Consider the following 15,117-nt stretch of genomic DNA (forward strand, 5'->3'; position numbering starts at 1 on the left):
TTGGCTATAAAGTTATGAAAATATTGCCGAGAGTTCCTCAGAATAATTTATGAAGTTATTTATCATGCACGGCACGGTGCGGCACATTGGTGCATAGCTGCATATATGGTATTTACGGAAAACTGTAACGTATGCACTCCAAGTCAGCTATGGCCCAATGTAATGATTCTTAACAGCTCTGGTCTAATGACTCAAATTGATTGTAGTCAAAAAAATTTGAAAATACATAAAGTACATAAGTGAGCAATATACAAGATAGTCGTACAAGATAGCAGTGATCGAGCGACTTAATAAATTTATTAATGCAAGTCTAAATCAAGGAGGCAATCAGACTTAAACGGGTGCAATTCTATGCGATCGGTGGTGCAAGTGCCAAGTAACTGCATTGAACCAATAAAATCAATTAAATTCAGTACGCGTACTAAAGTTTTGTTGTCGTTGTTTGTTGACTGGTATCAATTGGGATTTTTATGACTTGTGCAATAAATTGTAATGGCAGAATAATTAGTACATATCCACTGATCATATTACTTAAGCTCGATCGAGCGATCACTTGAATTTAACGATCTTCAATTGCTCAACTACAAACACCATTCTAAACAGACTGCAAGTCGTCAATCCACAATTCTGTGCATTTGACTTTGGTCCAGTTGAGGATTTTGTTATGATATTAAGATTTTTATTAATTAAATATTTAATTTATTTGTGATATATAAAAAGTTATTGTATTAGTTAAACAATCTTACAGATGTTTTAATGTAGTTTCTGACTAATTAGAAAAAACACTAACAATTTAATTCGATTGTTTTTTATTTTTGTATCCGTAAGTCCAACAACAATATTTGTAGTATCTTGTGTGAAATCTGTAATCCATAAAAATTGGCTAATAAGTTAACTTTTCATCACAATTGCATGCGATACCGGCTGCCATCCGTATGCCTCCAAGTGTCGCAGTTTGCTTGAGATTGAACAGATTTCGGCGCAAGAAGTTGTCATCCTTGGCACGAGCATAATTAATGTAGCCGCTTATGTTTATGCTCGATTCTCTCTATGAATTTGCATGAATTTACAATTTTTCAAAACAAATTTGCCATATCAAAGATATTATTTTTTTTACAATCAATTTTGACTAGTAAAATTTTGTATTAATTACGCGTGTCTCGAACGTTTAGGATTTGGTAATGGAAGTTGATTGGATGCCGTGTTTTCTTGTAAGCGCCACGTTGTATCTTAAAGTTGCATGTGCAACGTTTCCGATTGTTTGCATAAAAATTTTTGCTATTCGATTTTCTGCAAATTGAAGTTGAATACTCAAACATGAAAATACGAAAAAACGAAAATACATAAACAAGAACTTAAACTTAAAGACGCTAAACTCCAATTAAAAATGTGTAAACATAAGTGGCTTAAGCGGTTTTTAATTACACAAGTTAAGTGTATAATGCCTTTGAAACAAACAGTTATTAAGTGATAAGATTCAAAGTTTTTAGTAAACTCATTGGTACAAAATATAATACAAAATCAATTTATATAATATTACTATATTACTTGCAATATTTTAAAATTAATCAACAAATAATAATGACGCCTCAGGCAATACAAAACTATATTTTTACATGAATTACATTTACATCAGTAAATGTTTTCATTTCAAATAGAATTGGATCATATAGAATAGAATATTAAACAGATTAAAGTAATGCAATGGATATAGTGTTGGAAGTGAACGCAATTGAACCCATGCGGATAGAAATAAAAATAACTAAGAACAAAATAAGAACAAATAAAGAACTAAGAACAAAGTTAGTTCTTTTAATTTTTAAAAGAATTTTTCAATTACACTATACATTTTATTAAATACTTTTTCTTACATCGCAAAAACCATAAAGTTAAGTTAGAAAACATATAAGATCACATTGCACAATGTACAACAGACCGCAGCAGTTCTATAATTTTTGTTTTTCAAGCACTTATAGGGTCCCGCCTAATGATCTCTCCAATGATAGGAGATAGGCACAAATCAGTTCTAATATCCAAAATTCAACAGAATAACAGTTTGCTTTTATTCTACTGAAACAGATTCTCACAGATGCCATAAAAACCGATAAAAGCTCTGAACCATATCTAAAAAGTTAGACTAACCGCCAAACTATTATTTATAGAAATATTTAGTATGTTCTAACAGTTTTTTTTATTCCTATTACAAATTTCCAATTGCAGTATTACCTTTAAGTGCTATATATAGTATAATATGTATTAATATCATATTATATAATAATAAATATAATATATAAATATAATATATAAAGCTTATATATAATAATATACGAAAGACTATATCTTATATGGATCCCAATTCATAATGGACCCCTGGAGCCATGAAAATTTCTAAATAGTAGACAACTATATGTCAGAGCATCTATACATCCAAAAACAAGTTCAGACTTTAGAAGTTTAGACTTAGACTCTGCAAGATTTCTGCATTGGGTCACTGCTTTTGCAGACTTTGCTCACAAATAAAATTGATCTGACATAGAAACCTTTAAGGTGCCAAAAAAATTTCTTGAATAGAGGTCCGTAAACTATCCTCCCTAAAACCCTATTTCTTCGAAATCGAAAGCTGTACAGAACAGAGAAAATGGTTGTTTGTTTACTTCTCTACTAAAATTCTGTGACGACTACAGTTGATGTTAAACCAGATTCTAATGGGAACTTAGACATGGCACCCATTATTGTCTACATAATATTATAAGTAAGCTGAAGAAAGTGGAGTTAAGTGCCTCCACTAACGATCAGAGTTTATGGAATTTTGTTTTTTTAGCTTTTAATGTTATATCATATACTAAACCAAAGCTTTTAAAATTATTACATTTTATTTTGTTGCGTAAAATAAATTCTTTGAGGATCTCTTTGAATGGAATATACTAAATAATTATTATATTTTTGTTTTGCATTTAATAGTATTATTAAACCAACAAACACACCAACGTACTAATAAATCAATGGTACCAAAATTATTAAATATTTCATTGCAACAACAACTAAAAATTACAATAGTATTTATAGTCCCAGTCAGATCAGTAAATAAAAATCTGAAATAATTTTAAGAATTTGAAAGAAATGATAATCTCATATTTAACAATCTTGGTGCGATAGTAGTAAATGTTTATATGTATATAGTCCTTTGAATTATTTCTGGAAACGTATGCCCTTCCTCAGTTACCTGTCTAGCCCCAGTATTTTAAAAATATATAAAAAACATTACTCAACTCATTTAAAGAACTAATCTTAACATTTTACTAACACATTGTTGACAAATATAGTTTAAGATCATTTTTTGTTTCTGACATATTTTTGAAGTGATAGTTTCACAAATTGGAAAATTCATTCATACGAAAACTACTTCAGAGTCAGAGATAAATGTACCAGAACATACGTTCATAGGAAGTTACAAAGTCCCAAACGCTTTTCAATTTGCGAAAATTTATTTTTGCCAATAGGAAAATAAAATCAACAACTTGGCTCGCACATAATCAGAACAATCAACGGCAATAGCGCAACACCCTGGGGGCCTCTTGGCATTCCGCCAAGATTAGAGAAAAAAACTGGTGTTTATGTAAAAATATTAGGAACAAGCTTCCCCATTTATGTGGCCATTAGGCGTACAACTGCCAGTAACGTCGCCTCTAAAAGCCGCAACAAATGCTGTCATCAATGCAACAATTTTTCTCTAATACGGCAATGTTGGCACTTCTCCTCAGTGGCGGATGTTTTTTTTTTTGGATTTTGAATATAATTTCTTTAAAACATTTGATTTTATTAGTTTTTTTTTGTTTTTGTGGTAAATACTTTAGCACTTTCGACAATTACAAAGTGCAAAATGAAGACCTTTTAATTTGTTTGGGTTGAGTAGGCTTTGGGTTACTGTACCTTTGATCAATATCTGAGTTAGGACCTAACGTTTCTAGTATTATATGAAAAGAAAAATATTTCAGTGCGATGTTATTGAATTTAGTTGAATTTGATAAATAATATTGAAATATAAACAAGAAGAGTATATTGATTACCAAGTATTGACCAATAGTAGTCTTTAGAAATATTTAATGAATTAATCACTGACAACTTATATGCATATCCTTAGCCATACAAAATACATATATTATATATAAATATATATATATTTATTCATTCATTCCAGTACGTTCCCAGGGGAACATTGGGCCATAAATATATACATATATTGTGTGTTATCTAATATTTTTATTTAATGTATCCATCCCCGATCAATCTTAACAAAGTACTCGTATCGTCATTTGATGTATTTGATGTATTTTTAAACTTTAAAAATTATATTTGAACTGGTGGTTGGTATTGAACATCTATATATAAGTTCTCTAAGGTTTAATAATCCGTATAGAATCTGTCTATATAAACTATAATTGGTTGTGTTTTTGAACTTTCAAAACTAAATCTGTTTTCGTGGTTATCGTCGGACATCTATACACACGTTCTCCATGGCTTAAAAATCCGTACAGAATCTTTCTATACAAAGCACAATTCGATGTATTTTTGAACCTTCAACAGCATATCTAATTTGGTGGTTGACCTTTGACATCTTCATAGAAGCTCGCTATGGTTTAATAGTCGCTATAGAATATTTATAAGACAAGTGTTAGGCTTAGAACTGCAGAATGTAAAAGCGTATAGCTGGTATGACTATTTTTATAAATAGTTATTATATTAGTTAGAAAGAATTATTAGATATTAGATAAGATATTAGATATTAGATAATCAAAAAGTGCCAAATTAATTATTAAATTTATTACATAAATTTATATTGGGTATAGCGTGTTTTTACTCAAAATAACATCAACAAAGCATAAAATTTTTAATTTGACTTCATAGAAATTCAATTTTTGGAGGGAGCTTCAGTGCTCTATCTCAGTTGAGATGCCTATTTTTAAATTCATATCTGCTATAGCAGATAAATATTTTTGTGTGTAAAAAGTTCATCATCATTTGATTATTTTTATTGCAATTTCGTTGATGGATTCATTGTGTGCACATTTAATTTTTTTTTCTTCTACATATACAAACGATTTCATGCTCTCCAATCACGACAGAATTAAATTATAAAATTTGTTGCTTTAATATATTCACAAAGTTCATGAATGAAATTCATGAAATTGGTGAAAACTTTAAAAAAATATTAATGAAATATATGGGGATTTATAGATAAATTTTTAGAAATAAACTATGAGTATTTGACCATAGGATTGTACATTAATGAAGTTGCCAATGGTATAGGGATTATATCGATAACGATTTAAGAGAGATGGTATTCAATAGTGGCAACCCTGCTCACAAACAGAAGAGACCCAATTAGGTACTTTAAGCTGATCTATGCCACTTTTATGAGATTCTCCAGTCTCCTTTGTGGATAAGTGCCTAGAAGATTGCAGCAGCTTCACTTTTTCAAATTTTCGAGCAATAATATAAGAAAAGATAAAGTTTTTATTTTCTTCTTTTAAATAACTTGTGATGCATTCTTAAAATATTCCCTAATTTCCACAGAAAAACTATGGATAAAAGTTTTCCTATTTAGTCATCTGTAATTTTTTATTTAAATAATTATTTGGATAAGTTTCAATTATCTGGATAACTATTATTTAGTTATCTGGAAAGTTTTGGTATATCAAACTTATCTCTCCTATGATCCTCCCCTTCATTAACTACCAGGCAACCTTAATTATGTCCATACTTTCTGGCTAAGGTAAACCTAGTCTGATACGTTTTAAGCCTCTTGCTCTCTCTCTTGATCTCTCTTCCTTTATCACCACAATGAAGTTTCCACAATGCTCCGGAAATTTTCTCCATTCAATCCTAAGAGGTGGTTTTAGTGGGTTCAAGTTTCACACTGTGGCTTTCGATGGTTTCCACCTACTGGAAAAAAACCAGTTAGCAGTAAGTAAAAAAAATCCAAAAAGGAGATGTAAAAACTTTTCTCGATTTTTTGTAAGGTGATTTGTTTTATTTCTAAAATATAGTGTTATTACTAATTACGGGCAATGTCGTTCTAATAGTTTAAGCAATTAACATCACTAATTTTGGGATTCCCTTCATTTTAACATGACGTTAATACATAGAAACAAAAAAATAATTTGGCATTAATGCCTCAAATGTCAATCTCTTTTAAACTCTATAGAGCAAAAAGTTCTCTAACATAAATCATATTCATATAATCTGTATTGCAGTATAATTGATTCAAATATTAAATTTTTGCAAGGAGCTTAATCAAATATATTAAGTATCACAGAAGCAACATGGTGCATTAGAAATAAGAAAATCCATAAGTTTTGCAAGTTCCTTTAGTCAAATCATAAGTCGTAAACATTCGTACATAAGAAGAAAGCAGAGTTGTTCTATAGTAAGAGTGCAGTGTACCACCAAGCCCAAGATGCGACACCTCATACAAGTTCGGTAACTCGCCAAACCATTGAATGCGATTTACTGTCACACCCTCCAATATATAATAATCTGGTTATATATTAATAATTATATTCTAGCCTATAAACTGTTTTTAATTCATTATAGTTTCTTTCGCTAACAAAAATAACATTCATTATCGTATTTGCGTACATATGTACAACCGGGCAAACCCACAAGATACTACAATTGTATTAAATCTTTAATTTGGATTTTATGGATGCAACTTGGACTACATGAGATGCCTTTGGGCAAAATCAAAATACAAGAACTTAACCAAAAACCTTTTGAAACGTATAAGCAATCAAAATTTTTCAAATGCATTAAAACGAAGATTAAACCATGAAATTTCAATTTGTATTCTCCCCGAACAGGTCAACCCATATCCTTAATAGCCTCTAATGCAGACGATATGAGAATGTGTAATTTAGATTTTTTCCTTATTCGTTTAATTTTTGCTTAAGCAAAACCGAGTCAGTGGAGAAAAAAAAAGATTTATGTCTGTTCAATTTTGTAAATATTGTATCGATTGGGTGAGTTTTTGTTTTTATTTTATATTATATCTTTTTTTTGTTTTTTTTTCTTTATTTAACTAAACTTCATTGTCTATTCGAGCAAAATGTCCGTAAATTTAAATTAAACATGAACAAAACGCATATATCAAGTGATACCAATTTTCGATCACTGACAAAATGTGATCCTTTTCTCTTCGATATGTTGAAGTGTTTGTGTATCTACGAGTGACTGACGACTGCCGTATGCATATAAATTAAGATTACTTATACGTTTGTTGGGTTGTCAGTTGTTTGCTTGCTTTATCTGTAGGTTTACATATAGATATATCTGTCCGTCTGTGTCTACTACTCCTCAAACACTGGCTTGTCGTACTTGTGGTGTGTTGTGTGTGTTTGGCCATTGGCAGAACTACGCATAAAACATTTGCTTACAATATGATCCTGTCGAGCTGTGTTCCTCGTTCCTCTTCATTTGCACATGCGAGTTGTGTACCTGCTACCACTGCTTCTATTTTTTTTTTTGTTGTGTTTCTGATTTTATGTATCTGTATCTTTTGTTCCCAATTTTTGCGTTTAATTGTTGTTGTGCCCGTTTTCATACTTACTACACGTATATCTCATATGATTTCAAGTGTGGTTGCTTGCCCTTCATTTTGTTGTAAGGCAAAGTTTTAAATTTCTTGGAAATAAAAGTCTAGGTTTGTAGATACAACAACAAATACCAGCAAATATTATTTAAAAAAGGCTTTTGTTTTGCTGGACGACGAAGGGTAGAAAAAATGGAAAAAGGTTCAATCTAGAGGAGTTTCTTCTTCTTCCTCGGCGCGTTTTTTCACTACCTACTGGCACCATTTAAATGAAATTTTTCATTATTTATAGAGTTGATTTTTATTATTGTTTCGTATGTTTCGTATCTGTATGATACAAACTCGTATGTATATATATATACATTTGAGTATAGATATCAGTTAAATATATACACTTTTTTTATTATTATCAACTTAATAATGGCTTATATTCGTTTTATTTCTAACCTTATGCTTTATTCTTCTCTGTTTTGGCTCCAATTTTTCTTTATTTCGTTTCACTTTTCTGATGCATTTTCTTACTACTCGTATCTACAATATTTCATGTTGTAGGTGCCTCATAACTCAATTGAATCCGCTGTATCTGCATCTGTATCTGTGGCTGTGGCTGTACTGTATTACTGTACTCGTATGTATCTCTGCAGCTCTGGTATTAAGCTGCTATTGTTGGTGGCTTTGTGCTGTTGATTTGGATAATATTGTTATTGCTATCGTTGGTGTTGTTGGTGTTGTTGTTGTTGTAATTTTAGACCGTGCAGGTGTCCAATATTTTTTATACACCATCATTATCGTTTTGAAAACTAGTTCTAGATTTACTGCAGCAAATTTTGTATCTACAGTGTTCAGCGTATTTATTTTAAACATATTCGCTGCTGTGTTGATTGCACACAACAAGTTTTTTTATTTAATTTTTTTACATTTTGTGGTTGTTAAATGCTTTGCATCAATAGGCATTGTGTTTGTGTGTTCATTGTATATTTAAATTTGATTAGTGCTTTAACCATTTTCTATATTTTATTACAAATCTTTTTTTTTTTTTTTGGATTTGTGTGTTTTGGGTAATTATCGAAATTTGGCGTCACTTTCCGTTAAATTCAAATTTGAAAAATTTTAAATAAACACAGAATAGTAAAAAAAGGTAGACTGCATTGGTGACGCCATTTTTAATTGATTCAAAAAAAAAAAAATCTATTAGTTATATAAAATAAAAAAAAAATTCGAGATTGTGGTAAACACAAATGTTAAGTAATTAAAAAAAAATGTCTTAGCTTACAAAATTCAAAGATTTTATTATTTATTTAAAATGCATTATTCAGACTTACAAGTTAATTGCAAGGTCTTGTACGTGCTTCATCCGTTTAAGATACATTAAAATTTGAGAGCCCATTAACTTCAAACCTTTGCTTAGATTCTTTAAGCAAATGGATACATAGATCACACATAAGATATAAAAATAAATAAACTGTTAACACCTTATGCTACAACAATCCGGGTGATTATCATTAAAAACAAAAGGTTTCTTACTTGCTACTCACACTAACGACAACTTCTTGCTTGAAATCGGATTCCATTATAAGAAGAGAGTAAGAAGAGTATAATTATCAACATCATTCAGAGCTATAAAGTCCACGTAGTACCTAAGCTTGTTGAATTTTATGTTTAATTCCTAATAAATTAGGGGGAGTAATTGTTTTAGTGCTTCCAATTGCACTTTTAATAGCTATAACTTTTTTTAATATAAAAAAATGTTAAGTATTAAAATTTCATCCTATTAATAAAATTTTATTTTAAATTATATAATCAACTGTTATTTTATTAACTAAAATGGACCCCAACCAAAAAAAAAACCTTATGTCATAATTGGAAAAATTTTTCTCCATATCTTCCAGTTGATGACATTCTTATCTCTCAACACTTGTCGTACAGTGTCACTCCATCTTATTCTTTTCTCCACCTTCATTTTCTTCTCGTTGCTCTAACTTCATTCACGAAAAACCTGACTGCTGTGTTGGCATCCGCACAACGTGTCCTATCCACTTCTAGCGGAAGTTCTTTATATGTGTGATTATTGTATCACCTTCCATCAGTTGATCGAGTTCATATATCCTCCGTGCGATATCCTCCGTGTTCTTGCACTGATCCAAATACTTTTTTTATCATGCTGTATAGTGCAGAAGCTTGGACAATTATCAACAGTGATGAGTAGGTGTTAGAAGCATACGAAAGGAAAATTCTTCTGAAGATCTATGATCCATAACGCGTTGATGACAAGTGTTGAATTAGATGAAACTATTAGCTGTATGAGCTAAACCGCGACATTAACATAGTTAAACGCATTAAAATACAGCAGCTTCGCTGTCTTGGTCATGTCGTACGAATGGAAGAAAGTGCTATGGCTGAAAGGTGTTTAAATCGGTACCTACAGGTAAAAAATGCGGTAGAGGACGTCCGCATCTTTGATGGAAGGACCAGGTCACAATTTGGGAGCACTCGGTACTAGTACCTGTCGACAGCAGGCAACTGATCGGATTGGCTGGCTGAGGCTACTCGACATTAAGAAAAGGGGCCCGCACAATTTAAATTTTTTTCTAGCTAAGGATGAACACTGACACATGAGGTGGATTTCCTCCTCATTTTCGGAACCACAACATCGCAAAAAATCATTATTAGGCAGACCAAGTTGTATAGCATGTCTTCCTATTAAGCAGTGGCCCTAATTGCATGATGTTAATGTACTAGAAGTACAAAATTTAGGTCTAGAGCTTCTCAATTTTTGGCGCCATGAACGGATGTCACTTTAGGCGTTCGATCTACTGCACTCACTTCATGCACCATTACTACCAATTGGTAAATATTTGTTATTAATAATTTAATTGTTTATTTAATATTTAAATATTTAATACAAGTATATCATAATAAATTATTATTAATGCAACTTAGTTTTATGATAAATTTTTACCGACTTTCGCAACACATTTGTTCTGTTTAATAATTCAAATTCATCCAAATTTCGATCGAAAGGGAAACCGAAAGGCAAGTTATCGAAACTTAATATACCATCAGCAAAATTACAGTTCATGTTGTTTCCAAAACGGAAATCATTAGGTGAAAATAGTGTGGCGACGAAAATCATTTCCATTTTGACGCCATCACTCGAACCTTGTGGCAGTATTAAACGATTCGGAAAAGCGCAATCTGGCGTCGTGATATTCAAAGGAAACACGAATTTATTATCTAACGCTATCAACGTATACTGATATAGTTCGGAGTAACCTGTAGGATCTGTTGTTGTACCAAAAAACTCAATGGATTTACGTTGTATGATATTTACTCCAACCACTACATTTGTGACGAAAGTATCAAGCTGATATATGTTTTCAGAATGGTCACGATAAGAGCGTGAAGTTGATGTCAAGAAAGTACGTAAAACGATTGCTTGTGGTTTATCTGAGGTTACATTAAAAAGCAGAGTAAACGGTTTGTGGTTTAGCCGCTGCTGTTTTGCTTGTAGCGATTTTTTCCATTGAAATTGGTTCATTATATAAAAATGTTTCTCATTCAAGAGGTTGCTTATATCGACGTTATACAAATCGAAGTGCGTAACCAAAGCACTAATGTTAACATTGTTTATTTTGACGCCTGGAAGTTGAAATAAATGACTGTCATAAGGTTGATAATGCGTTATTAAGGACCGATACGAGGACAATAATATTTCTGCAAAATAATAGAAAAGAGGAGTTCGTAACATTGTTTCATAGTTGAGTAGAAGATTCGGTTTTATATTGAAAGAAGAAGACCAATAGTCGTACATTTGCTTTAAGTTAATGTTGAAAAACTCTTGCAACATATTGAGAACATTTTCTTTTTTATGAAGATCAATAGTTTTAACACTACGCCCATCATAGCTCTCTTTACTTATTGCCCTTTCTATATATGCTTGCATATTTCTGATAAATTGCATAACTTTTTCATTAAGTTTGCAGGACATTGGCTCAAACTTTTCACCATATTTACTTATCATATTGGGTATGTAATCCATTTTATGAGTACTACAGGGATCATTAAGAACTTCAGTTAAACCAACTGCATATTTTTCCAGTTTGTAACGCGCTACCAATTGTTGTAAGTTCCAAAGCCAGTACTCATTGAAATTGCTAACATTTTGTGGTGTCATAGCCTCCTTTATAGATAAACCCATGTTCAGGTAATACCAATAACCATTCCAGTCCACATCTTCTATTAGATAAGTTAACTTCCGTTCAGTCTGTTTGAAAAAATTATTTCGACTATAATCCGTTGACAAACATATGTAATCAATATCCTCCATAGCCTGCGTGAAAAGTGCCGAATTTTTAGCAGTTTTTGTTTTACAGGATAATGCATTATTGTCGCTCGTATCGAAAAAATCATATCCGATCTTACTTTTGAGCCACCACTGCCAACTCATGTGATTATGTAGATTTGTTTTGCGTATTTCTTTCATATCACGTTTTGTCTTATACATCTCCGCTGTACTCCAAGAGGCATAGTCAAACTTTTCTGCCCGATAGATTGTTTCCTGATTAAGGAAGTGTTGTGGCATAATTTCATATATTTTTGGTAATATCAAACCATAGAAATCTCCCCGTTTCTGCAGAGCCTGTGTAATTGCATAGACAAACATGCCAGGATTTAAGTTAATGCGAGCCCAACAGATATTTGTTTGCATTATGTCCCAATCTCGTGCATTATAAAGAAAGTAAAATATACCCAAAGCTTGTTCAAAATGTTCTGTTAACAAAGGACTAAAAAAAGAATCCCGGCTCAGTAATTTTTTACTGCAATATTCTTTATAGAACGTTTTCATTTCATTGTTGTAGTCCTTTAAAAATTTATACAAGTTAGTCTTAAAAATAGATAAATTCTTATGTACTTACAGTATAAGCTGATTTGTCCAAAACCAATGATTTCCCAAACATAAGCCACTCCTCATTTTGCAAAGGACTTTCTATGCGATGTAATATTTCGAAGAGAAAACGTTGCTTTTCAAGTAAATAAGAATTTGCTGAAATAGTAAGGAAATTAAAACTAACAATTTAATTAAGCTATGTAAAGAAAATTGCTTTAAAAATTAATAAATTAATTTTTTTAAGATAAATGCAAACGTATCATTTATAATATAGAAGAAAAATAGGATAAAAAGATTTTTTGAAATAAAATACTTTCAATGCGGTTTCCTTTACTTTCGAAAAAATTAAATATGAAATTTTTACCCAATGGAACATTCTTCGATATAGGTGAAAATGTGGCAACTTTCACTGACCTGGTGAAAAATAAAATAATGGGCTTCACTGAACTTAGAACACATAACTTCACAATATTAATAACAAATTATATAATATGATCTATTATTAATTTTTGTTAATTTGCTTTTTGTAATTTTTAGTAATTTTATATTGTATGGGAAGATACAGACCTATATTGATTTCATCATCCGCTATCACATTCTTTATAAAATAAGTTAATATAAAACAAATACAAACTATCTTCATTACGATATAAATTGCAATTATTTTTATAACTTTTTATAAACAATAGTTGTCAAAAAAAATTAATTTTTTAAAACTAAAAAATTTATATAAACAAATTTTATTATTAGAAATTTAAGAAACGTTACGAGATGCACACAAAATATAAATAACAACTAAATGCCCAAAATAATATTTTTTAATTTTTAATTATAAAAATAACAAATCCATGTGTGTTCTTATCATATTAGTAAAGAGCCTCTTTGACCTTTCTCAGATTGTCCATAAAAATACTTAAATTAAATGCTAATAAAAGGTAAATATATTCCACAATACAGTGGAACAAATATGTCTGCGGACTGAAAAGTGCTGTAAAGAGATAATATGGAGATTTATATTAGAACTTCGAATATTATTCGAACTGTTCGAAACTGTAACCCATTTTGATATTGGAATATATTTACGTTTCAGTACTTGGCTCATACATGGCAATGTACACAAAATTGTTGACACATCATGTGATCTTCAAGCAATCATATGGCTGTCAAATTTTACAACATTTAAGATATTTGATCTCAGCAATCGACCACAAATAATTCGATATTCGATGCTCAAACATCATGACACTCAAAAACTTTAAAATACTGATATTGAGTATTTTTAACAGCTATTACTACCTGCTTATAGCTGCCAAAGTCTTTTAAGTTACTACTTTGCCTAGACTTTAGCAAGGTTTTAGCATAGTGTATCATCTTATCACTATCACATTATCACGAAATATTACTTATTAATATTGAAACATAAAAATTTTGCCAAATTCTAGCAAATATGCATACCAAGTTTTTACATATATACTATAATAATAAAGTTAGTAATACTACTAACAGATGTAGAAAGATGGATTAAATAACTAGTCTTATAACCAGTCGAATATATCAAAAAATACGAGCATAGAGTCAATTTCTTCATTAGATATGTCGTAAGGCGAAAAATTCACGACATTAGTATTTAAATCAGCTATATGCAAACTCTGGTAATAGAATAAAAGGTCTTCAGGCATCACAACCTGAGACAGGTCGAAACAGTAGTCCAGTAAACAGAAGTAGTGAAAAAGCCCACCCATACAAAGTTCGCGCGATCCTATAGTCCGCAAACTTCTTTAGTCTGCGATTTATTTATTTAATATAAATAAATAAGTAAATTAAATAAATTTAATAAATTAAATAATATTAAATAATTGAACAAATAATAAATAATAAAAATAATGGAAAATAAAAATCAATAATGAAAAAAGTAAGGCCCTGTTTATATGCGCAAATGGAGACAGAATCCGTCAAGAGTGAGAATGGATGATATGTTGATAAATTGGGAGGATAGCGTTAAATATCTCGGCATCACGTTGGACAAACAATTCACATGGCTTAAACATGTTCAACTGAAAAGAATTTGCTGTGCTAAAATTCTTCATCACATCCAACCGCTATTCAAAAATGAGAATCTCAATGCTAAGAACAGGAAACTGATATATAACCAAATAATTCGTCCGTCACTTCTATATGTTTGGGTAGCGTTTAGCAAAGCTTCAAGCACTACTATTCACCAGCTAGAAATTGCACAAAGTCAGGCTCTGATAAGACTTTTCAAAGTTCCATGGTATATTAGGACGATTGACACCCTCAGGGACATCAAGGTTGATTCCATCAAAAAATACATAAAGGATAGAGTTCTGAAACTATTTCCGAAAACTGACAGACTTACTAACACCGCATTATCAAATTTCAGAATGGTTACCAGCTCCTCGGGAAAGTAAGCAGATCTGAGGTCAATTATTGCTTAGTCTGATGAAGTGATAAACAATAATCTAGTCAAGGTGTAGATAGGGGTTTTGAAAATACCTTGAGTTAAGAAAGAGTAAAAGTGCTTAAGTGCACTGGCTCAAAACGGCTTCAACATAATAATAATAGTTTAATAAATTAAATAATTAAATAAATAAATTATTTTAGTGATAGTATCAAGTATTTT

General features: G+C 30.9%; 1 protein-coding gene across 1 annotated transcript in view; it reads right to left on the minus strand.

The window, feature by feature from the left end:
* The window catches only part of LOC119682081 (larval serum protein 1 beta chain-like), a gene marked incomplete at its 5' end in the record, with an annotated part of 42,449 nt that extends 29,817 nt beyond the window's left edge, over positions 1 to 12,632 (minus strand). Inside the window, 2 exon segments of the mRNA XM_038095432.1 lie at positions 10,552 to 12,449; positions 12,505 to 12,632. Coding sequence (XP_037951360.1) covers positions 10,552 to 12,449; positions 12,505 to 12,546 — 1,940 coding nt within the window.
* Positions 12,633 to 15,117: the final 2,485 nt, after the last annotated feature.

Source organism: Teleopsis dalmanni, chromosome 1 (genome assembly GCF_002237135.1).
Source record: "Teleopsis dalmanni isolate 2A chromosome 1, ASM223713v2, whole genome shotgun sequence".
NCBI classification, from domain to species: Eukaryota; Metazoa; Arthropoda; class Insecta; order Diptera; family Diopsidae; genus Teleopsis; species Teleopsis dalmanni.